Below are 27,587 nucleotides of genomic sequence, written 5' to 3' on the forward strand. Positions count from 1 at the left end.
GGCCTCGGTGGTAGATTGTGCCATGCTGGCAGCAAGTGCTTGTTCTAATTCCTGTTGACTGGCTACTGGTTAGTCCAGCCTGTGTATCTCGAGATGAATCGGCCTCGGTGGTAGATTGTGCCATGCTGGCAGCAAGTGCTTGTTCTAGTTCCTGTTGACTGGCTACTGGTTAGTCCAGCCTGTGTATCTCGAGATGAATCGGCCTCGGTGGTAGATTGTGCCATGCTGGCAGCAAGTGCTTGTTCTAATTCCTGTTGACTGGCTACTGGTTAGTCCAGCCTGTGTATCTCGAGATGAATCGGCCTCGGTGGTAGATTGTGCCATGCTGGCAGCAAGTGCTTGTTCTAATTCCTGTTGACTGGCTACTGGTTAGTCCAGCCTGTGTATCTGGAGATGAATCGGCCTCGGTGGTAGATTGTGCCATGCTGGCAGCAAGTGCTTGTTCTAGTTCCTGTTGACTGGCTACTGGTTAGTCCAGCCTGTGTATCTCGAGATGAATCGGCCTCGGTGGTAGATTGTGCCATGCTGGCAGCAAGTGCTTGTTCTAATTCCTGTTGACTGGCTACTGGTTAGTCCAGCCTGTGTATCTGGAGATGAATCGGCCTCGGTGGTAGATTGTGCCATGCTGGCAGCAAGTGCTTGTTCTAGTTCCTGTTGACTGGCTACTGGTTAGTCCAGCCTGTGTATCTCGAGATGAATCGGCCTCGGTGGTAGATTGTGCCATGCTGGCAGCAAGTGCTTGTTCTAGTTCCTGTTGACTGGCTACTGGTTAGTCCAGCCTGTGTATCTCGAGATGAATCGGCCTCGGTGGTAGATTGTGCCATGCTGGCAGCAAGTGCTTGTTCTAATTCCTGTTGACTGGCTACTGGTTAGTCCAGCCTGTGTATCTGGAGATGAATCGGCCTCGGTGGTAGATTGTGCCATGCTGGCAGCAAGTGCTTGTTCTAGTTCCTGTTGACTGGCTACTGGTTAGTCCAGCCTGTGTATCTCGAGATGAATCGGCCTCGGTGGTAGATTGTGCCATGCTGGCAGCAAGTGCTTGTTCTAGTTCCTGTTGACTGGCTACTGGTTAGTCCAGCCTGTGTATCTCGAGATGAATCGGCCTCGGTGGTAGATTGTGCCATGCTGGCAGCAAGTGCTTGTTCTAATTCCTGTTGACTGGCTACTGGTTAGTCCAGCCTGTGTATCTCGAGATGAATCGGCCTCGGTGGTAGATTGTGCCATGCTGGCAGCAAGTGCTTGTTCTAGTTCCTGTTGACTGGTTACTGGTTAGTCCAGCCTGTGTATCTGGAGATGAATCGGCCTCGGTGGTAGATTGTGCCATGCTGGCAGCAAGTGCTTGTTCTAATTCCTGTTGACTGGCTACTGGTTAGTCCAGCCTGTGTATCTCGAGATGAATCGGCCTCGGTGGTAGATTGTGCCATGCTGGCAGCAAGTGCTTGTTCTAGTTCCTGTTGACTGGCTACTGGTTAGTCCAGCCTGTGTATCTCGAGATGAATCGGCCTCGGTGGTAGATTGTGCCATGCTGGCAGCAAGTGCTTGTTCTAGTTCCTGTTGACTGGCTACTGGTTAGTCCAGCCTGTGTATCTCGAGATGAATCGGCCTCGGTGGTAGATTGTGCCATGCTGGCAGCAAGTGCTTGTTCTAATTCCTGTTGACTGGCTACTGGTTAGTCCAGCCTGTGTATCTCGAGATGAATCGGCCTCGGTGGTAGATTGTGCCATGCTGGCAGCAAGTGCTTGTTCTAGTTCCTGTTGACTGGCTACTGGTTAGTCCAGCCTGTGTATCTGGAGATGAATCGGCCTCGGTGGTAGATTGTGCCATGCTGGCAGCAAGTGCTTGTTCTAATTCCTGTTGACTGGCTACTGGTTAGTCCAGCCTGTGTATCTGGAGATGAATCGGCCTCGGTGGTAGATTGTGCCATGCTGGCAGCAAGTGCTTGTTCTAGTTCCTGTTGACTGGCTACTGGTTAGTCCAGCCTGTGTATCTCGAGATGAATCGGCCTCGGTGGTAGATTGTGCCATGCTGGCAGCAAGTGCTTGTTCTAGTTCCTGTTGACTGGCTACTGGTTAGTCCAGCCTGTGTATCTCGAGATGAATCGGCCTCGGTGGTAGATTGTGCCATGCTGGCAGCAAGTGCTTGTTCTAATTCCTGTTGACTGGCTACTGGTTAGTCCAGCCTGTGTATCTCGAGATGAATCGGCCTCGGTGGTAGATTGTGCCATGCTGGCAGCAAGTGCTTGTTCTAGTTCCTGTTGACTGGCTACTGGTTAGTCCAGCCTGTGTATCTCGAGATGAATCGGCCTCGGTGGTATATTGTGCCATGCTGGCAGCAAGTGCTTGTTCTAGTTCCTGTTGACTGTATCTCGAGATGAATCGGCCTCGGTAGTGTCGTGGTTAGGACATCGGACATAACGCTGGTAGGTACATTGTTCGCAGCCCGGTACCGGCTCCCACCCAGAGTGACTTTTAACGATTCGATGGATAGGTGTAAGGCCACTACACCCTCTTCTCTCTTCTCTCTCTCTCTCTCTCTCTCTCTCTCTCTCTCTCTCTCTCTCTCTCTCTCTCTCTCTCTCTCTCTCTCTCTCTCTCTCTCTCTCTCTCTCTCTCTCTCTCCTCTCTCTCTCTCACTAACCACTAACAACTAACCCACTGTCCTGGACAGACAACACAGATAGCTGAGGTGTGATATAAGCACGAAAGAGGAGGAAGAAGAAGAAGCCCAGATGTGTTCCAGTAACTGTAGGTTGATATCTGGACTCATGTCGGGTTGTGACAGCGTTCTGCTGAAGGAACTCTGTTACCTGTCCAGAATGGCGTGGACTGGCGTTGTCGTCTATGTAAACGAGTCTAGTAATCCCATGGTGGTTATCAAGATCGGATGCAGGAGATGACCATACTTGTACTTGTCACCCGTCAGATACACCTGCACAGTGACCATGTGCAGTTTGCAACCCGCGACTGTGGGACGAATGTTCCTGGGTGTGTATGTCCTAGTAGCTATTTCTTTGCCGTCAGACGCGAATACGCTCGTCTGAAACACAGAACAAGAGTCTGCTCTCATCGTCTGCTCTCGTCGTCTGCTCTCATCGTCTGCTTTAGTACATCTTCCTCCATGACCTCAAGTTCCAGCTACGTCTAGCCAAACATTTTACCAAATAGAAGCCGTGATGACGATCCGACAGCATCTAGGCGCTTGGTTAAAACGTTAAAGTTTGTTTTGTTTAATGACATCACTAGAGCACATTGATTTATTAATCATCGGCTATTGGATGTCAAACATTTTGTTATTCTGACATATTGTCTTAGAGAGGAAACCCGCTACATTGTTCCATTAGTAGCAAGGGATCTTTTATATGAACCGTCCGACAGACATGATAGCACATACCATGACCTTTGATATACCAGTCGTGGTGCATTGGCTGGAACGAGAAATTGCCCGATGGATCCACCGACGGATATCGATCCCAGACTGACCGCGCATCAAGCGAGCGATTTACCACTGGCCTACGTCCCGCCCTTGGATGTGCATGGTGACAACTGTCTATGAAACATCTGGTTCTCCGCCACAAAGTGTTGTGGCAAAGGGCCTAGTGAAGCAAAAAAGTTAAAGTTTGTTTTGTTTAACGACATCACTAGAGCACATTGATTTATTAATCATCGGCTATTGGATGTCAAATATTTGGTAAGTTGATGTGTAGTACAAGAGAGGAAACCCGCTACATTTCTTCATTAATAGCAAGGGATCTTTTATATGCACCATCCCACAGACAGGATAGCACATACCACGGCCTTTGATATACCAGTCGTGGTGCACTGGCTGGAACGAGAGACAGCTCAATGGGCCCATCGATGGGGATCGATCCAAAACCGACCGCGCATCAAGCGAGCGCTTTACCACTAGGGTACGCCCCGCCCCTCGTAGTGAAGCAGGTCGCGATCTTCGCACACTGACTTAACACGAGGCCGCCGAGACCTTGGACGTGCCCTTGCATTGTCTCATTAAAAAAAAGAGTTAAAGTTTGTTTTGTTTAATGACATGACTAGAGCACATTGATGTATTCATCATCGGCTTATGTCAAATATTTTGAAAGTTTGACATATTATAGTCTTAGAGACAAAACCTGCTACATTTTTATATTAGTAGCAAGGTATATTTTATATGCACCATCCCACAGACAGGATAGCACATACTACGGCCTTTCATATTCCAGTCGTGGTGTGTCTCATTAAAGTGCCTGTTTCTGTGTTACTGCTATTATAACCGAATGGTGGCAACCGAGCTAATGACCAACAACTATATATATATAGTTTATTGCATTAAGTATTATAAAAAACACTTATAGCAAAGTATAAATAATAATGAGTTGGCTGTGGAATTAAACAACTCAAAACAAAGAACACACACAAAAAAAAGAGGTAATAATACATATATATACAATACAAAATACAATACAAAATACAATACAATATATAACAATACATAACAATACAATACACAATATAATACAATACATAACAATACAATACAATACAATACAATACAATACAATACAATACAATACAACATCAGTGAAGACATGGTTGACTAGAACTGGCAATGTTGGGGTGGAAGAACAGGTAAGACATTTATATAACAATCGATTGGCGTTTAAAGGGACATTCCCGACTTTGCAGCAATTTTTAAGATGTTATCGACTAACAGATACTTTTTAACGATTGTAATTACATATCAAACATATTTTTCTGCATAAAATATTAGTGGCTGTATATTAAACGTGTTTCTGATCGTTCTAATATTTGTTCTATGTTAAATTTCATCTTATTTCCTAAAATTTAGTTTTTTCGTACATATGAAATTATTTGAAGACAAAATCCAGTTTAGGCTTCTTACAAATACTGAGATGACAAGAAACACATTGAATATACAGACACTGATATTCTAAACAAGAAAATATATTTAATATGTAAGTTTAATCGTAGAAATATTTTATTAGTCGGAAACATCTTACAATGCAGCAAACTCAAGAATGTCCCTTTAAGCATGGTACAATGTATAAACTTACTCAGATGTATTATAATTCTCTGATTACTGGAAGACAAAATTTGGTAGTATATTTGTACATTTGGTCACCTATTGTATATTTTAGGCAAATGGCGCATATCACTAAACATTGGACATATAAATACAAAATGGTATTCATTTTCAATGACTTGCATATTATAAAATTTACAAATCCGATATTCAGAAGGCATTTGGTTATATCTGCCAGTTTCACACAAAAGACGATGAGAACTTATAACCCCAGTCTAAACAAAGCAATTCGTAATGTTGATGATGAAATGAATGATAAATAATTTTCATAAATAAAATGTTGTTTAAATTGATTATAATGTGTTAGTTTTGACAACTGGTGGCGCTGATCACAATGGCGTAGCCAGCATGAGGCAGACGAGGCGCATATCCTTATATCACTTGCCTCGTTTGGAATTTCCCCAGATTTATTAAAAACTTTCCATGACACTTATATTTATTTTACAGGTCTGGGTTTTCCTCGGCGTTTTTTCATCTCTGGTTACGCCCCAGGATCACTCCACTCTTGGAGATAAATATCATTAATAGGCTGCTTAATTTTAGCAAAAGAGAGCTCAATCAAACTGTGTAGAACATTCCTGCATTAATCACGTCTATTATTTGCCACCTTTCGCCATTAGGCATGCCCATTTAATTCAGTCAAAATTAAGGCGGTGAGTGGTAAATTAATTTTAAGAAAATAACTTTATTGTGACTACCATCCATCTGGTAAAGGTTTTAATTAAGTATTTCAATGAGTTTGTTACTCAACATTAAAGTTTGAGGAAAATATTTCTCTAGCATCTGACTATTAGGGGCGGGACGTAGTCCAGTGGTAACGTGTCTGGGATCGATCCCAATCGATGGCCCATTGGGCTATTTCTCGTTCCAGCCAGTGCACCACGACTGGTATATCAAAGGCCGTGGTTTGTGCAATCATGTCTGTGTGATGGTGCATATAAAATATCCCTTGCTACTAATGGAAAAATGTAACAGGTTTCGTTTCTAAGACTATATGTCGAAATTGACATATGTTTGACGATGATTAATAAATCAATGTGCTCTAGTGGTGTCGTTAAACAAAGCAAACTTTACTGACTATTAGTTTTTTGCTTATTTTAAAATGTCACAATTCATACTTAATATTAATTTATTTTATACCCAATTTTCACTTAATGCCTTAAATTGCCTCTAGTAGGGAAGAGATGATGTAAAAGAATTAAGATTATTAACTATGGATATCTATGAATCAAAATGATTTGACCAATTATACGTTCGCATTTGCGAGACCGTAACTTTTTCAGGCGGCGCTCAACTTTTCCCCCAGGAGTATACGACGGTATGTACGTTTGCTCATTTATACTACATGTATCTTGACAACAAATTATATATATGTCTATGTCTATGTCTATGTCCATGTACATGTACATGTACATGTACATGTACATGTACATGTACATGTACATCTATCTCTCTCTCTCTCTCTCTCTCTCTCTCTCTCTCTCTCTCTCTCTCTCTCTCTCTCTCTCTCTCTCTCTCTCTCTCTATATATATATATATATATATGTAATATGTATGTATATATGTGTATATATATATATAAATAAAAATGATAAAAGAAAACAAGTGTACAGTATATATGTATTTAAAAATAATTATAACAAATAATCTCTCTCTCTCTCTCTCTCTCTCTCTCTCTCTCTCTCTCTCTCTCTCTCTCTCTCTCTCTCTCTCTCTCTCTCTCTCTATGTATGTATGTATGTATGTAATATGTAAGTATGTATATATGTGTATATATATAAATAAAAATGATAAAAGAAAACAAGTGTACAGTATATATGTATTTTAAAATAATTATAACAAATAATCTCCTTTTGTTTGAATGGTTTTGAATTCTGGCATGGCATGGAGTCGCGGATTCAACATAAAAAATAAAATATAATTTTACAGTTAATATTTTTACTCTCATTTGGCGAGCGGGAGAGTACTTTCTGCACCCCTGGTTATAAGATGAAATATGTAAAAGGAGATTATTTCTTATAATTATTTGTACACACACACACACACACACACACACACACACACACACACACACACACACACATACATATATATATATATATATATATATATGCTCTAGCCGTGGTCTACAAAAACAACACCACAGCTAGCGGATACTCGACCTATGTTATATCCTGATTGGGGCGTAGGAAGGTGCCACAAAGTGGGGGAGGGGGAGCACACACATATAAATACATGCAAATATGTATATAAACCATCGTTGCTGCTACAAAGTGTGGGGGCACATGCCCCTTGCCCCTCCCCCTACGCTAGTATTGTATATTAATAGGCATAAATAGATTTAGTGGAACAACTGATTTAAAATCCATGTAGTCATGAATAAACTGAACTGAACTGACCTCTGCCCTACATGCATATTTATAAGGTCTTTGCGAGGCGTATATTATTATCAAGACGCGGGCGATATCGATCCTGGAGAAAATGCAGCACGTTACGCTTCCAGGTACCGACCTCAAAGTTTCCCAGCTCTGTCATGGTTGTTGGCAGTTTAACAACAACACGACTACAGTTAACTGGGATGCACAGCCTCTAGAGGTAAAATCATAAACTGTTTAAAGTCGCATTTTGAATTTGATGTTTAGTCTCGCAGTGGTAATATCGCTGGCAGTGGTATAGTGCGCAACATCAGAAACGGCATTCTGAAACACAAAGGAGACTTGGCACATGCCAAAGCTTTACCAAGACCGTAAGCTTTGGGTTGCACACCAGCATTCACTTTTGCATGCATTTAATTTTGAATCGGAAGCAATTCATTTTATCATTATTATTTTATTCAGTAAAAAATAGGACAATGTAGGCCAAGTACGTACAGTTGCTTGGTAACTACCGTGCAAAAAATAAATGTAACAACAGAAAGTATGTTAAATTATCCAGCCTTAAGCCAGTGCACCGACCCATTTTGCTTGAGTGATCTCCAGCCCTCCCCTTTGTTTATATATCGTAGGATAAACAAAGTGTAGGGCTAGAGGTCACTCGAGCTAACCATTGGGTTACTCTTGAATTCAACTTGATTGTAATCATCAAAGAAAAATGCCAAAAGGCATTGCTGTATTTTATATTATTTATTTTTTAAATGAAGAACTATTTTAGTGCCATTTTGACAAAAAAATTTCAGGGTTAGTATGCCAGAAGGCTAGTATTTTTTAAAGAAAATACTGGAAGTCCAGATGTGGAATTATTAAAGTGACAGACCCTAGTTTTCACATACTATATATAGGCATACTTTTCACTATTGAAGATGCTTATGATCACTGAAATCAAACTTTACTTATATTTTATTGTTTAGATTATCCATTTCCATACAACCGAAGTTTTTCTGGTCATCCTGGTGTTTCTAATACCACAAAATGCATTTTTTATATTTTTAAAAATGCACATGTGCGTCTGAGAAGTAACAGTTATGGAGTCTAGTTTTAGTCTATTTTTAACGGTATTTCACTGTTTCAACTTCACAGACTCTTGTTTCATTCTCTTGTGATGTTAACCAAATGTGTTGCAGGTTTGTAACTTAACCAAACTTAGTGTCCATTTTTATGGGTTGAAACTAGGGTCTGCACCTTTAATCAGAGAGGGGCCTTCCAGTGGTGTAGCATGGGTGGGGCCACTGGGGCGGTTGCCCTGGGTGCAAAATTCTGGACTGGTGGAAGGGACTCAGGAATTGCTAACGGTCCACTGGTTAGGGGTCGCAATAATTGCCTTGCCCTGGGCACTGGCAACCCATGCTACGCCACTGGGGACTTCCACTTGACCTGGGTGTGTGTGTGATGGGGATTTGGCTCAGTCTGTATAGTGCTTACCTGAGTTGATTGAGTCATAGCATTGAACCCCCTAAATGGACCCACTGGTTGTTTTCTGTCCCAAACATAATTAATACCAAGTAATGGAAAAATGTACAGGTCTCTTTCTGAAGACTGTGTGTCAGAAGCCCATTGGGCTATTTCTCATTCCAGCCAGTGCTCCACAACTGGTGTAACAAAGGCTCTTGTATGTACTATCCTGTCTGTGGGATGGTGCGCATAAAAGATCCCTTGCTGCTGATCAGAAAGAGTAGCCCATGAAGTGGCAACAGCGGGTTTCCTCTCTCAATATCTGTGTGGTTCTTAACCATATGTCCGATGCCATATAACCGTAAATAAAATGTGTTGAGTGTGTCATTAAATAAAACATTTCCTGTCCTGTGTGTCAGAATTACCAAATGTTTGACATCTAATAGCCGATGATTAATTAATCAATCAATGTGTCTACCCTCTAAAGATATTGTTAAACAAAACGTTTACATTTAATGTTTATCTTGAACTGTAGGCCATACTGCATGTTTATCAAAAGTTACTTGTGCATTACCTCACCAAGATAAGATTTCACACAGTAAAGTTTGTTTTGTTTAACAACACTACTAGAGCACATTGATATATTAATCATTGGCTATTGGATGTCAAACATATGGTAATTCTGACTCGTAGTCAATAGAAGAAAAAAAAGAAAGAAATGGTTTATTTAACAACGCACTCAACACATTTTAATTACGGTTATATGGCGTCAGACATATGGTTAAGGACCACACAGATATTGAGAGGATACCCGCTGTCACCACTTCGTGGGCTACTCTTTCCGATTAGCAGCAAGGGATCTTTTATATGCACCATTCCACAGACAGGATAGCACATACCACTGCCTTTGATATACCAGTCGTGGTGCACCGACGGGGATCGATCCCAGACCGACCGTGCATCGAGCACAATAGAGGAAACCTGGCTACATGTTCTTAATGCAACAATTAAGGGATCTTTTATTTGCACTTTCCCACAGATGGGAAAGCACATATCACGGCCTTTGACCAGTTGTGGTGCACTGGTTGGAACAAGACAAAACCCAATCATTATCAGTTGAACGGATTCACTGAGGTGGTTCAATCCTGCTGCACAAGCATCTCAAGTGAGCACTGGACTGATCTAAATCCCGCCCTTCATAGGAGCAGCACAATGTAAAAAATAGTGATATATGGTTCCTTTCAAATTCACCTGTGTGTGAAGGACATTTTCACAGATACAACAAATACAACCCATGACCTGTCACATACTTAAGGTTTGAAATTCATTTTGTGGAACGGGAAACATTCTCTGCTTCTGACACGTTAATCTGGAAGCAAAAGCTAGAAATTGAGATGCTTTTATTTGTTTTGTTTAACGACACCACTAGAGCACATTGATTTATTAATCATCGGCTAGTGTATTTTGTGTGATGATTTAATAGCCTTTTTCTCCTTGTCATTTCAATCCTTGCATATTTAGTCTAGTAACTTCTAGGTTTATCTTGATAACTAACTACCTGTAGGTGACCTGTAGGTGACCTGTAGGTGACCTGTAGGTCAAGACAACTGTTTTATCAACTGACCTAGACTTCAAAATTATCTTGATGCATGCACTGGTATTAGTGTTAAATCTTCTTAGACTTCAAAATGATCTTGCTGTTAAATCTTGCATGATTTGGGACACGGACTTGTACCTGAGGCCAGGTTGTCAAAATAAGGTGGCAACAGGTGAATTTAAACAGTTGTGGTAAGTAGCCCATACCACAGCCTTTGACCAGTCGTAGTGCACTGGTTGGAACGAGAAAAAAACCAATCAGTTGAATGCATCCATCGAGGTGGTTCGATCCTGCAATGCAAGGACATCAAGCATGCACTCGACCAACTGAAGTGCATATAAAAGATCACTGGCTGCATTATGGAAAAATGTAGCGGGTTTCCTCTAATGTCAGAAAATGTACCAAATGTTTGACATCCAATGTGCTCTACTGGTATCATTAAACAAAACAAACAAACTTCATAACATGACTGCACTAAAAGGACTGGCATCGGTGGTGCAGTGGTTAAGCCATTGGACTACAGGCTGGTAGGTACAGGGTTCGCAGCCCGGTACCAGCTCCAACCCAGAGCGAGTTCTTAAAGGCTCAGTGGGTAGGTGTAAGCTAGTCACTACACCCTCTTCTCTCTCACTAACCACTAACCAACTAACAACTAACCCACTGTCCTGGACAGACAGCCCAGATAGCTGAAGTGTATGCCCAGGACAGCGTGCTTGAACCTTAATTGGATATAAGCGCGAAAATAAGTTGAAATGAAATGCACTAAAAGGATCTGCTCGAACAAAAACTTGTGCCAAGTTAGTGAGGTCTAAAGCTCCATAAACAGTCCGACTTTGAAACCTCATGATGGGCAAGACGTAGCCCAGTGGTATAGTGCTCGCTTTGATGCGCGGTCGGTTTTGGATCGATCCCCGTCAGTGGGCCCATTGGGCTATTTCTCGCTCTGGCCAATGCACCACGACTGGTACATCAAAGGCCGTGGTATGTGCTATCCTGTCTATGGGATGGTGCATATAAAAAATCCCTTGCTGCTAATCGAAAAGAGTAGCTCATGAAGTGGCGACAGCGGGTTTCCTCTCTCAATATATATGTGGTCCTTGACCATATGTCCAGATCTCCCCCTGGTCCAACCACTGGCCATGCCAGAGACTGGACCAGGGGAGGACATGCCTGAACCTTAGTGGACATAGGCATGCTAAAAATGATCTGAACCTGAACATATGTCCAACGCCATATAACCATAAATAAAAAATGTGTTGTTAAATAAAACATTTCTTTCCTTGAAACATAATGAAAAAACAGATTTTAGCAGACCCACAACAAGAAAATGCAGGGCTCGAAATTTTGTGTAAATTGCAGCCTTGCTGATATGTTTTTAAAAGTAGCAGACGAAAAAAGATATATCATTTGATGTTAAGAGACACTGAAAGATAGAAGGTACTGTCAGAGTGAGGGAAAAGATACATCTCAAGGAGAAAATAAGAACAGATGTTATTGTAGACAAGTTTTAATAATAATAATTACACTTTTAAGTAACCCAGTCAAAAGACAGACAGAACAGAACAGATCTTTACTTTGCTCAAGGCCACCAACTGGTAGCATCAGAGGCTTGTATACATATAACAATTAAATATATATCAGGGCGCTATAATTGTTATAAAAATCCACTAGCCTTGGGATCAGTGATATTAAGACTTTACTAGCCATGATTAAAAATTCACTAGCCCTACTTTAAGTAAAAACAATTTTACTAATAGTAATAATAGGATATGTCACCCAAAGAGGGAGATAGCTTAAAAACCATTAGATTTTGGATGGGGTGGGGGGGGGGGGGGGGGGGGGGGGGGATATTCATATTTACAAAATAGACTTAAATGTTCAGCATTTCAGAACTATCTTTTTCGCTAGCCATTGGGCTAGTTAGAGTAGTTATTTACTAGCCCAGCAATGAATATCACTAGCCATGGGATTGGGGCTACCATAATCTAGAAGCCCTGAATACACAGGTGTTAGTTAGGTGAATAGATCCAGAAGAGAATGTATTTCATGAATCTTATTGTTATTATTTGTTTTACTTTTAGGTTTCAAAATCAATAGTTGACAAATGTTTTGATGTTGGAATCAACTTCTTTGACACAGCTCAGGTATGTTATGTTTTATGCAATGATGTGATGTGTGTCACTGCTAGAGCTTAATAAATAATGTATAGGCCTATTCACATGAAAAGGTTCTTGTGCACCAAATAAAAATTGTTTCAAAACCAACTCATGGGCATAGGAAGGTGCCAAAAATGTGTGTGTGGATGCACGCACACACATATATATTATATATAAATACATGTATAAATATATAAAAACCATCACTGCTGTTAAAAAGTGGGGGGGGGGGGGGGGGGGGGAGGGAGAGAGAGCACATGCCCCGTGCCCCACTTTCTACACCAGTGCAACAGTGAAGGTTGTATATGGTTGAAATTGACAAAGGTGACGACACACCATAGTTTTGCAAATCATTTCATAATATTTATGAACGACCATTAAATAATTTTCTTACAAAATTATTTGATTTTTCATTCATTACTGTTAAACATATGCCCTGTGCAATACATGCACAGGATCTTTTGTGTGTGATATAATAAAATATAATATAATATACAGGTACATGTATGTATACGTGACTGTGTCTATAAAAAGCATACAGATGAGGACGAATGGCATTTTGGCATTCTTTGATAGCTAGAGGCAGGATGTAGCCCAGTGGTAAAACGCTCGCTCGATGCGTGGTTGGTCTAGGATCGATCCCCATCAGTGGACCCATTGGGCTATTTCTTGTTCCAACCAGTTCTCCACAACTGGTGTAACAAAGTCTGTGGTATGTACTATCCTGTCTGTGGGATGGTGCATGTAAAAGATCCCTTGCTGCTAATCGAAAAGAGTAGCCCATGAAGTGGCAACAACAGGTTTCCTATCTCAATATCTGTGTGCTCCTTAACCATATGTCTGACGCCATATAACCGTAAATAAAATGTGTTGAGTGTGTCGTTAAATAAAACATTTCCTTCCTTCCTTCCTTCTTCTTTGATAGTTAGTGGTCACAAGAGTATGATGTGCACATATTTCAGCTCAGAGACCATATATCTCTTGATGATGTGAATAAACCAGAAATTCCATACATGGGGTAGGGGTCAACATGTAGAAAGAGAACCTATATATGGTAATTATGGTTGGGTACAATGTTTAAAAAGGTCACCTACAATATGGCAATATATATACTGTCCTAGAACACCATCAAAGATATTATAATACATTCCCCCACTAAAACCATATAAATTTGATTGTATTCATTTGCTACGCACTGGATTTTTCGGAGCACTTCTAAATTTGAGAGGAGGTGCATGCACACCCTAAACACCCACCCCTGGATCTGTGTGGCACCAGCAAACAAAGGAGGTGCATACCCCAAACCCCCGCCCCCTGGATCTGTGTGGCACCTGCAAACAAAGGAGGTGCATACCCCAAACCCCCACCCCCTGGATTTATTTGGCACCTGCAAACAAAGATTTTAGAGAACCAAGTACTGTCCCTATATCAAGCCTTAAATTTGGGTTGCTTGGTGTTACAACTATTTACTGTCCCTCGATGTAACTGGGTCACTGTCATGTTAAGAACACACACACAATGGGCCGAATTTGTAAACAAAGCTGTTTTTCTTAAACACAGGTGTTTAAGCATTGTAAACACATGTAGTTACCCATGTATAAGTCAAAACCAGGCTTTGTAAATTCCACCCCTGAAGGTCTCAGGAATATGACTTTGTCTATGCTTAATAACTGATACCAGTATAAAGGTCTTGTTATGGTGCATTTGACTGTATATGTTCTATAACATTTTAAAGGCATATTGTCACAGACCACTGACCTATTTAATGGTCTAACAAAGTATCACCTGAACAAAAATAATTTGATTTGTCCCTAAAATTGCCAAGAGGGTTGACATGGATTTCACTCCACCATGGTTCAGTTAAGGTGATGCAATAGCTGGATTTGGTTTCCAACAATTAATGTAATTTTTAGTTATTATCCATTTTTAGAGAAATAAGGTCCTTAAATCCGTGACAGTATACCTTTAAAGGCCTTTATGCATGAACTGAATTTTCCTCATTACTATTTCAATTGTATCCTATATATACATGTACATATAATTATGAGTTTAAGGTATCATTTGCAAAATAGTCCAGGAAATATAGTGAAAGTTCCATCACAAATTTAATTTTTTTTAAATTTCAACTGTATTCAACTCAGTATGTAAAACAAAATAACATATCAAAATTATCGGAATTACCAAATGCTTGACATCCAATAGCCGATGATTAATTAATCAATGTGCTCCAGTGGTGTCGATAAACAAAACAAACAAACAAACAGATGAATACAAAATATAGAACAATATAATGAGTGGAACAATTTTAAATTCAATGTTGAAAATATGCTAGGTAAAATAAGTTAGGAAGCACTAACATTTTAATTTTATATTTCTATATTCAACTGGTAACTCAATTAAACATTATGAGGATGACTTTAATAGCTATCTACCGGCCTCGGTGGCGTCGTGGCAGGCCATCGGTCTACAGGCTGGTAGGTACTGGGTTCGGATCCCAGTCGAGGCATGGGATTTTTAATCCAGATACCGACTCCAAACCCTGAGTGAGTGCTCAGCAAGGCTCAATGGGTAGGTGTAAACCACTTGCACCGACCAGTGATCCATAACTGGTTCAACAAAGGCCATGGTTTGTGCTATCCTGCCTGTGGGAAGCGCAAATAAAAGATCCCTTGCTGCCAATCGGAAGAGTAGCCCATGTAGTGGCGACAGCGGGTTTCCTCTCAAAATCTGTGTGGTCCTTAACCATATGTCTGACGCCATATAACCGTAAATAAAATGTGTTGAGTGCGTCGTTAAATAAAACACTTCTTTCTTAATAGCTATCTAACACTTCAAAAGTGTTCGAAAATTAATGTGAATTGCAGTTCAATGAACCTAACGTATGTGTTATTTTAAACAGTTTTACAGTGTTAGCAAAAATATGTCATATACTCTACCTTCTACCTACTGCTATGATTGCCATTTCATTCTTAATATCTATTACCGTATTTCACGTGCAATATGCCTCACTGGCTTCAATGATGTAATGGTTGAGTCATCGGTATTCAGATATTAATTATTGGCTATTGGATGTCAAACATTTGGTAAGTTTGACATATTATAGACTTAGAGAGGAAACTCACAAAAAAAATTTCTAATTTTATATGCACCATCCCACAGGGTTCACACCCCAATAACGGCTCTCACACAGAGTTTTAACAGCTCAACAGAGGGTGTAAGGCCACTACACCAATCTTTCTCCAACAACTAAATATTAACCCACTGTCCACTGTCATGTATTCAGGACAGCGTACTTGATCCTTAAGTAATTGGATATAGGCATGAAATCAAGTTAAAATGAATGAAACGAATAAATATATGTATGCCTTTAGTATAATAAGGTCTGTGAAAAAAATCCTCAGCAAATTTCTAAAATGCCCTTAGACTCCTTGTCTCCTTATTGCTGTCTGTAGGTAGCTTTATGCTAAATAACATCTCACCCAGTCCAAGTTCGAAGTGTGACTAACTTTAAAGAGAGTATTAAATATGGTCACACCTGTTATTGGTGAGATATGTGATAGAACATACTGACTTGTCATAAAGTGTTTTTTTCATGAGGCCAGAAAATTCATTATATTAATTTGAACTTGTGCAGATTGACAAACTGTCTGTGGAACGGGGTAGTAAAGAGTGCTTTCTAGTATATATAAAACTGGCATAATAACATCTTTTTTGTTTCCGATTTAAAAATTGATTGAAATGTAGCATGTAGCAGCTTGTCGCCACATTTGCTATATAATCGTCGTCTATGATATTTGATTTGGTGCTATTTAGACTTTAAAATAAGATGGTCAACACCTGCTTTTGCACGGTGTTTAATCCACACCTGTATCTTTCAATCTGTCACTGAATTAGCACATTGATGACACAATATCTGTTTCTCCAGCACATCGAGCCCATTATAAATAGATGGACTAGCTTGGAATCCAATATAAGAAGCAAAGAAAGCATCTCCATGTGTGTATGACAAGGAAGGAAATGTTTTATATAACGAGGCACTCAACACATTTTATTTACGGTTATATGGCGTTGGACATATGGTTAAGTGCGACACAGATATTGAGGGAGGAAACCCGCTGTCACCACTTCATGGGCTACTCTTCTTAATTAGCAGCAAGGGATCTTTTATAGGCACCATCCCACAGACAGGATAGTACATACCACAGCATTTGATGTACCAGTCGTGGTGCACTGGCTGGAGTGGGAAATAGCCCAATGGATCCACTGATGGTGTATGACAAATGCTGTGTATGACAAATGCTGTGTATAGTGCGTGAAAACATCTGTTCCATATCTAACCATGATGCAATGATATCATATGTAAAAGTGATCTACTATCAATGACATACTGAATACCATCTGCTGATCCTGGTGATGTGGTATTAGTTTTATGTGAGACGGAACATATAAAAGATCAGTTGCTATTAATCGAATAGAGCAGTTCTTGGAGTGGCGGCGGTGGGTTTCCTTTCTATTATCTATGTGGTCGTTAACATTACATCCGGTGTCATATAAATGTGGAAGATAAAATGTGTTCAGTGAGCAGTTAAATAAACATAAACAAGAACAAAGAAATGAGACCCGTCACATTGTATCAATAAGCAGTGTTGGGTTTCTGTACATTTCAGAAGAAATTGTCAAAATAGTTAAGACATTTTTATACTGTCCACAGTAATTTAGGGAACATATAACATTGAAAAAATCCAACCCAGATATATTTTAATACTAATCAGGTTTGTATGTTACGCTTTTAAGTGTTGCTCTTGCTTTGGTTGACTGTCATAACGGAAATGCTGCATGGTTAGATGACTTTGCCATTATCATAGTGACCCACAATGAATGACAACACCCATATTTTCTGCATCTCGTACTAAAACACAAAACCATTTTTTTTAATTGTTGTGACAGATGTATAAACTGGTTATGAAATCAGAGTACAATTTGTTTCAGGTTTGGTATAACAAGCTTCACAAAATAACAATGTGGATCATGTATTACCCAAATATATAAACTAATGAATATGGGTCAGTATATAAATAAATCACAATGCCATTGTCAACGATATATTGATCAAATATGCACAATATAAAATAGTAACAAATTATACATATTTTAAATTATCTAAGTTGTTGTTGCATTGGAATGTAATTTCAGCATCTTAAACCCTATTTTGCCAAGCAACAAACATTTGTTATTGTTGAATTGTTTATTATAACTTAATTTGACCAGACATTATCAGGAATCTCCTCTGACCATTAAAGTTCAAATTATTATTTACTATTAGATATATGTTTTATATATTATTCTTGCCAAATTCTGATTTAAAAAGACTAATGCATCTTCATTGTATTGGTTTTTATACTAAATGAATATACGACAGCTTAAAATATTGCAAACTCAACATAATCACCTCATCTAATATTCGGTGAATGTATCCCAGACGAGATCAGTAGGTTCATGGTGGCCATCTTGGATTTCTATGTACACTAAGAAAAAGGGTAAAAGTTTATTTTCAAAGAAAGCAAGATTGACTTTATAAGTAGCAATGTTTAGACAGCTAGAAGCTGAAATAATAATGTTTTGTAGAATTTCGTTACATTTTGTTGGTTATATTGACAGACACATTAGATTTATTTTTATATATAACTAACAAAAAGACTAAAGATAATATCTTTCAATTCTTAGACAATAAAACTTTATTAATTTATGAATGCACCCCATTTCTAGCATTACATTTCATGTTTTAGTAGATGTGGTGGCCATCTTGACTTTTTCAAGGATAAATAATGGAAATATTAGTTGGTAACATAGATGTAAGATCAATGACCATTTGGGCACAAAATGCCTGGGAAGCACGTTTTTCAAAAATACGCACTAATCTAATATTGATGACATCAGTGCTCAGTCTACACTAACTTTAAAACCAAATTACTGTCTGTTCCACTCATTATATTTTTCTACATTTTTAATATATTATTCCTGACTAAATTCTGAGCAAACACTTTTATTAATTTCATTACGTTTGCAATTTGTGATGGGTATACCATGTATTTGGGCATAGATTGCCTGGACTTAAATGCTCAAATACAAACTAAAGCTGAATTTTGTGAGTATATTTCTTAATAAAGCCACATCAAAGTGAATTTCAAAATTATAATCTTTATTGGGATCTTTATTTAGTTTTTAAGGATCACTAAAACTTACATTTGTAACTACATATTTTTGGAAACAGTTGTCCAACAATCTGTTTTGTCTTTGTTAAATTCTTGAACTGGGACACTTATTAAGAATAGGTACTGATCTGTTGTATAATGTATTCTTACACATCTTTTGGTGAAAACATCTTTCAATATTTTTGATAACACATATGTGTGATAACAATTTAAAGACATACGACTGGCTGTTCTTAGGTGATGACTATACAGGTCACCAATTCCATACCATCCAATAAAATAAAAGAACGACTGAAATTAATCCTCTATGGCTTACAAGTTAACCTCAAATTGACTTGTCTGTGACGCATATGTTAACTACAAGCTCTCGTTAGATACCTTTTAATTTAGCTTGTTGTAAGATAAATCTATAACAGTCACTCACATAGTATTTTCTATTTATGGCTATATTCATAAATTATGACTTATCTGTTGTATGATGTATTGGAGTTTTGTTCATGAATTAATTTATTAATCTGTTGTACCGTGTGTAGGAGCTTATTCACAAATTATTACTAATCTGTTTTATCACTATAAATACATCAGTTCATCAATATGATCAGTGTTGTATCATTGTAGGGTCTTAGAACATACTGTAAATCAGGAAATGTTAGCAAGCATAAAACTTTAGCAAATTTCGTGAGACCATACAAGATGCTAATATTTTGTGACGCTAGATTTAAAGGGACATACAACAGACCGTCCCGAAAAACGTTTGTGTGACTGAATTGTCAGTGATTAACTAACACACAACAATGGTTACATGCTAACGATTAAACCAAAATGGATAGTAAACAACAATAGTTATTTAGTATGCATATTCTGCAATTGCCTACTAAAATTCAGCTGTCTGTACGTAAGCTGCATAATGTCAATATAAATCAATAGTATTATTTAACCTGATCCAATTTCCTACTAAAATTCAGCTGTCTGTACGTAAGCTGCATAATGTCAATATAAATCAATAGTATTATTTAACCTGATCCAACAGCTTGAGCTTTATCTTTTTTTCAGTTTCTGATATGACGACCTTGCTAAAATATGTCACTAATATGTCACTTACCAGTATTTGGATTTTGCTAAATTTTAAAATCACTAATATTTTATGATTTACAGTATATTGTAAATCTTCTGTTATATCCCAGATCAAGCTATTTTAATATATATTAAAGGGACAGTCCTGAGGTTACAACCATTGTAAAATGTTTCCGACCAACAGAGCCTTTTCGATGGCGTAACATAGGCTACGTCAAATTAAATATCTCAGTGTCTGTATTTATGAGGTGTTTGTTGTTGTCCTAATGCTTGTAGTAGCCTAAACCAGATTTTACCTACCAATAATTTAATATGCATGAAAAAATATATATCATGAATTAAAGTAAAAACTGAGTGCTACAAATGTCAGCAAACACATTCGATATACAGACACTGGAATTCTATACAAGAAAATGTATTTAGTATGAAATAGTAGTTTCCAAAAAGGCTCTGTTATCACAAACATCTTACAATGACTGCAAACTCAGGGCAGTCCCTTTAACTGATTATATTATTATTCTATTGTGTTACACATGTATTTGTCCTTTGTGTGTATATATATATATGTGTACTGGTACATGTATAAATTAAAACTGTTCTCTTGTATTGTGTGTAGGGCTATGCTGGCTCAGAGGAGGTGTTGGGGGAGTGTCTGCAGGGTCGACGCCAGAATGCTGTCATTGCCACGAAGTATGGGTTTCGAGAAGGGGTGGGAACTCCCCCATATTCTGCTCTTGATATACAAGAAGCCATCGAAACTGCTCTCAAGAAACTAAAAACAACATACATCGACATCTTGCAGGTAGGCATATTTATTAGACCCTAACCTGTCCAACCGGAGGGGACTATAGGTTTCATCTGTCCTTCTGTGTGTCTGTCTGTCCCACATGTAATTTTCTGGATATTTTCTTCACAGTGTCTCGATATATTGAGCCAAAAGTTTGTGTGTAGCTTTATCATGTACTGTTACAGATCACGTTTTGACTTCCATGGTGATTTACCCATTTTTCAAAGAGTTATGGCCCTTGAACTTATAGGAGATCTTGCAATGTGTCAAGATACTGAGGGCTGAAATTTTGTGTATAGCTTTATCATGATTTGTTATAGATCAAGTTTAACTTTCATGGTGATTTACCCTTTTTTGTTGACAGACTTGGATGTATGTCCTTGAACTTAGAAGATACAGACATTTATTGGGCCCAGTAGGAGGACATGTCTTTCTTTAGCAGTACTCTCAGAATGGTTGTTATATTTATGAAAAAAATATTTTAATTTTAAACTGAATATTCATTTTAATTTTGTATGTCTGTTATACAGGTAACGGTACAGTATGTAATATTTTTGCACTTGGGTCATTTTTTAAAAAGATAAAACAATTTTGTATTTAAAGATCCATTTTCCAAGCTTTGTGAAGGATAAAGATGAAACAATAACCGAGTTGAAAAGACAGATTGGACTGGGGAAGATTCGCTATTATGGTGTATCTAACTATGGTCCTAAAAACCTGCGAGAATTCTTGGCTGCAGGAGCCAAACCAGTTGTTAACCAGGTGAGTTTAGCTTGAAGAAATCAGTGACAGACCTAGAGGGGGCCAAGGAGATTAGACCATCTTGTAGATACTGTACTTAAGTCAGAGTGTTGCAAATATTAGGCACCCCTCGCCTGTTACCGACTCCTGTCGGACTGCTGGTGCTCTCTTGCACCTGCCAGTGCAGGCGGTCCCTCCTCCCACCCGCCCCAACCATTTCCTGTTCTGGACGGAGGAGCCAGTCGAGGCAGGCACCTGTGCCCATGACAGGCGTGCACTAAAACAGTTTGCTCTGAATGTGCACGTTAATCCCGACACCATACCACACCAATAAATATTAGGCAGTATGGTTTTCTCTGCAATTAAAATAATGGAAATTATGCATTTGCATCCACAAGAAGGGAAATAACTCATGTATATATGTATGTACGTGTATAATTACATTAGTGTGACCATGGAACAAATTCATCTGATTGTTTTGGAACAGTTATATTTGAATGAACATGGCAATGATTCTGGTTTATGATAATGAGTTATAATTATTAACCTCTAATTCATGCAGTCGGCTTTTGACAAAACCACCATAGGTAATTAATCAGTTAAAAATTGCTTTTCATTCTCACGTGATTTTCATGTTTATCATGATACCAGATAAGGTTCAAGTATGCTGTGCTGGGCAGACATTATCTGAGTTGTGTGTCCAGGACAGTGGGTTAGAGGTTAGCGAAAAAGGAGTTGCAGTGGCCTCGCATATCTACCCATTATGTTAAAAAAAACCTATTGAAGGTCATCATTTTGTACATAGGGGGCGGGATGTAGCCCAGTGGTAAAGCACTCACTTGATGCGCGGTCAGTTTAGGATCGATCTCCGTCAGTGGGCCCATTGGGCTATTTCTCGCTCCAGCCAGTGCACCACGACCGGTACATCAAAGGCCATGGTATGTGCTATCCTGTCTATTAGATGGTGCATATACAAAGATCAAAAAGAGTAGCCCATGGAGTAGCGACAGCGGGTTTCCTCTCTCAATATCTGTGTGGTCCTTAACCATATGTCTGATGCCATATAACTATAAATAAAATGTGTTGAATGTGTTGTTAAATAAACCATTTCCTTTCCTTTTTTTATATACTGATAAAATATATCACTCGCCACCTTTTGCAAATTCTTTGCAAGCATTAAAACAGTATTTTTTTTATAGATGGGCTACAATTTGCTGTGGCGTTCTGTTGAGGATGAAGTGCTACCCATCTGCAAGGAAAACAACATCAGTGTCCTGGCTTACTCCACTTTACAGCAAGGACTACTTACTGGGAAATTCCACAAACTGGACGACATTCCTGAAGGTCGGAGGAGAGGCAAGCTGTTTAAAAACACTGAAGGAAGGTACAAGTACCTATGTATAACCAAGTCTTATAAAATAAAAAAATTCTTATAAATAATTTAATTTATTTGTCATATTTTGAGTTCTACGGTAAAATGTGTGTTAAGCGGACAAAAAAGAGCACCAGATGATGACCATTTAAGACAGGTTGGAATTTTATACAGAAGATGTCTTAAGACAGGTAACTGTTTAATACAAATGGTTGCTTGAGCAAGTTTAACTGTAGATACATTGAAGTTACAAAATATTTTAATTTAAAATTTGAAAATTATTATATTTTTCATATAGTGTTGATGATTGGAAGGTACTCTATGATGTGTTTGTTATTTAATATATTTATTGTGGGGTTTTTTAGTAACAAGTTGGCGCGACATGGTCAGGAAGGTGCTGAAGAAGAAATGATAGTGGTGAGGAACTGTGCACAGTTGACCCTGTGTTAAGCAACTACCTAACATAGTATTAAACAAGTGGCTGTTTAATACAGATCCAGGAGCGGGACGTATCCCAGTGGTAAAGCGCTCATCTCGGATCTTTTTAATACAGGTCCTTTAATGGCACATACCATGACATTTAATATACGTATATGTAAGTTATGGAGCACTTGCTGCTAAAGGAGAAATATAGCAGGTTTCCTCTGAAAACTACAAATAAGAATCAACAAATAGTTGACATCTAGTAGTTGTTAAACAAAACAAACTTTTAAACTTAACAATGACAACAAACTCTGGACGTACAGTCTCTTTAAAGGCATATTGTGACAGACCACTAACCTATTTAATGGTCTAACAAAGTATTACCTGAACAAAAGTAATATGATTTGTCCCTAAATGTACTTTATTCAACCATACCGGCCTCGGTGGTGTCGTGGTTAGGCCATCGGTCTACAGGCTGGTAGGTACTGGGTTCGGATCCCAGTTGAGGCATGGGATTTTTAATCCAGATACCGACTCCAAACCCTGAGTGAGTGCTCCGCAAGGCTCAATTGGTAGGTGTAAACCACTTGCACCGACCAGTGATCCATAACTGGTTCAACAAAGGCCATGGTTTGTGCTATCCTGCCTGTGGGAAGCGCAAATAAAAGATCCCTTGCTGCTAATCGGAAAGAGTAGTCCATGTAGTGGCGACAGCGGGTTTCCTCTCAAAATCTGTGTGGTCCATAACCATATGTCTGACGCCATTTAACCGTAAATAAAATGTGTTGAGTGTGTCGTTAAATAAAACATTTCTTTCTTATTCAACCACCTTCATAACCACCATACTCCATTTATTAATGACATTTTGTAAAATTAAATGAATTATGGCAATGGTCCATAATTCAAAAACTAAAATTGCCAAGAGGGATCACATGGATTTCACTCCATCATGGTTCAGTTAAGGTGATGCGATAGTTAGATTTGGTTTCTAACAATTAATGTAATTTGTATTTATTATACATTTTTAGAGAAATACGGTCCTTGAATCCGTGACAGTATGCCTTTAAGATTGTAAATAACTAGTCAAACCACAAAAGGGAGTATCAAAAAGTGGCCTTATATATGCAATCTGATTAAAATTAGCTTTACTGGTTTACCAGTAGATCTAACAGTTTTGCGTGGACTCTCATGTCCAGGTGACATTTCATCTATAAATAACAATTTAAATATCGACCAATTACACTTTGCCTTTTATGGTATTATTCGGGAGCATACAAATTATAAAAATATTGGGCAAGACCATTTATGCAATAGGCGAACTTGTTGGTCTATTTCAACATTGAAAAAACAGGGGGAAAAGTGCAGTACTAAAATCTGGATTGTATACTAGTATAAACAGATTTTATGGCTATACCATCATGGTTTTTTTCGTCTTGAAACAAATTTTATATAAAATTTTATATTGAAATTAGTTTCCGGCATACTTCATAATTCACCCGAATCATTTCGTATACCCTTGGTATAATTCCGAATGTTTTCAAATCAATTGGCATGATTTTGCAAGTAAGGTTTTGATTGGTCGAATGAAAGGTCAACTGGACATTAGCGCCAAGGGGCTGCTGTTAGATCCACATGTAATAGTGGAGCTAATTTTAATTAGATTGCCTTGTATGACAAGTGGATGATTAATACAAGTCAGTTTATACTATATTAGATGATTTTGGAGATAAATATGTGGCCTCTTAATCAGATGACAGACCTTTGTTTTTAAACACTATGGCATATTTTTGACTGAATTTCGTTTTTAATGATTGAAGTCAGACATTACTTAGATTTTATTGTTCAGATCCATGTCCATAAATCCGAAATGTTTCTGACTATCTATTGTTTCTAAAACTACGAAATGCATTTTTTGTGTCTTTAAAAATGTGTGTACCTCTGAGAAGTAATTAACAGACTCTAGTCTACTTTATAAAGGCATTTCTCTGTTTCAGTGTCACAGACTCTTATCACAGGTTTAAAGGGACATTCCTGAGTTTGCTGCAATTTTTAAGATGTTATTGACTAACAGAGACCTTTTAACGATTGTAATTACATATCAAATATCATTTTCTGCATAAAATATTAGTGGCTGTATATTAAATGTGTTTCTGATCGTTATAATATTTGTACTAGATTAAATTTCATTTTGTTTCCTAAAATATTTTTTTGATGACAAAATCCAGTTTGGGCTTCTTACAAATATTAAGACGACCAGAAACACATTGAATATACACACACTGCTATTCTAAACAAGAAAATATATTTAATATGTACATTTAATTGTAGAAATATTTTATTAGTCAGAAACATCTTACAATGCAGCAAAGTCAGGAATGTCCCTTTAAGCTAGGGTATGCAGCTTTAATACAGATGACCTGTAGAGCAGATTTTACTGCAGTTTCATTTCTTCTTTCTCTATTTCTTAAGGCACTGGGTAAAATCCAAGAAATCTGCAACAAAGCTGGAGTTACGATGTCGCAGGCAGCTATTTCATGGCTGTTACAGCAAGATGGCGTGGACTCTGTGATAACAGGGGCAAGCACTCCACAGCAGGTCGTAACCAACAGCAACATTGTTAAGTTATCACAGGTAACATTCCAGTCTTTTTTTTTTCCATTTTATGTATTTGCTTACATTAAGTTGTGTGTTTGACCTATGACCTTGCCATGGCAACATTAATCAGTAGATAATAAATTTAAAAAAAAGATTTTTTTGTTTTGTTTTGTTTAACAACACTAGAGTACATCGATTAATTACTCATCGGCTATATTGGATGTCTAACATTTGGTAATTGTGACCATAGTCAGCAGAGGAAACCTGCTACATTTTTCCTAATGCAGCAAAGGATCTTTCATATGCACCATCCCACAGACAGGACAGCACATACCACTGCCTTTGATCTGTCAGAAGGTGACCTTAGTATGGTATATGGTGGCCATAATGCTGTGAAATGATGGATGATAAAAAATTAGTGTAGTATGCAGGGCCATACCCTCGGGGGAGGGGGGGGGGCGGTTGCCCCCCATGAGAATCTCTTTTGTTTTGTTTTTACTCCAAAAAATAGCATACACATCTCAGGGTTTAATTTGTATAGTGTTGCATTTGTTTATAAAAGTAGTGCCCTCTTCCCCCCCCCCCCGATTTTGATCAGAGTATGGCTCAGGTATATCTGGGTGAATTATTACTATCCATTACAGTACATTTTCTTTGACATTTTGTCAAAGAAAAAATCATATTTTTGATACTTCACTGTAAATTCCTTTCAAGTTTGTATATTTGTATTGAAATAAGTCATATTTGTTTATTATTAAAAAGTAAACCAAAAGGCAAATGCATTATATTAATTTTATTTAGCATATTTAAATCATCTATTTCAGGATGTCGTCAAACAGTTATCTGAGGTGACAGAACCAGTGAAAGCAAAGATAGGAAAAACCCTTGACCAGTGGGCAACACCAGATAGATGTGAATGAAATCCAAATAATTCAGATTTTTCATAAATATGTCTCAATATAAACTGTGATTTGAGGTTTTGGGTAAAATCATTGTCGACTGAATTTGGTGATTTTTACAAATTACAAAATTTATATATTCAGAATAGTGCTGCAACGATAAACCGGTATACCGGTATACCACGATAATTGATCAGCTCGATACAAACCGTGGTACAGTTTTGCGTATCGCGATTTGTATACGCTATTTTTGTTCCTTGTATCTTATTTGACTTGAAATAGGCACACAAACAAACAAACAAAAACCACATCATTTTATTAATTGGTGATGACAGAAAATGTAACAATCACGTCGAGCGTAGTCGGCTTACTTGTTGGCATACGAAGTGATAGGTCGGTTATACTTGGTTCTAACTTCTAAACAAAACGTGTTAAAAGTCCAATAAAAATAACCAATTAACAATAATTACAAATAAATGTTTTGTTACTTACACATTATCATTCATTGTTCATTTACGTTGGAATACGGCTACGGCTATCATCTTCAAAGAAATAAACCAACAAATGAGAATCACACTTTGCTGTTTTTCACTGAACTCTGAATACTTCGGCCGATCGTTCAAAATACTTCGGCCGATCGTTCAAAATACCTCGGCTAATAACCTCGGAAAAGCCCGATAGTAAGGATTTCCGATGTGACAATTTATAAATAGTTTGACACTGTCACACCGGTGTTCTAGTAGACTAGTATTGTGTTAAAAAATAAAAATATGGCCTAAAATATTTAGCCTGACAGCTGAAACTAAT

General features: G+C 38.2%; 1 protein-coding gene across 1 annotated transcript; it reads left to right on the forward strand.

Moving 5' to 3' along the window:
- Positions 1-7,538: 7,538 nt before the first annotated feature.
- LOC121381386 (1-deoxyxylulose-5-phosphate synthase YajO-like) lies at positions 7,539-27,160 on the forward strand. The gene is made up of 8 exons (XM_041510674.1): positions 7,539-7,692; positions 12,603-12,665; positions 20,580-20,765; positions 21,354-21,512; positions 22,691-22,875; positions 23,229-23,280; positions 25,756-25,917; positions 26,706-27,160. Exons 1-8 carry the CDS (start codon positions 7,579-7,581, stop codon positions 26,799-26,801), a joined length of 1,017 nt encoding a protein of 338 aa, XP_041366608.1. The 5' UTR covers positions 7,539-7,578; the 3' UTR covers positions 26,802-27,160.
- Positions 27,161-27,587: the final 427 nt, after the last annotated feature.

The sequence above is a fragment of the Gigantopelta aegis genome, chromosome 9 (assembly GCF_016097555.1).
Source record: "Gigantopelta aegis isolate Gae_Host chromosome 9, Gae_host_genome, whole genome shotgun sequence".
NCBI lineage: Eukaryota > Metazoa > Mollusca > Gastropoda > Neomphalida > Peltospiridae > Gigantopelta > Gigantopelta aegis.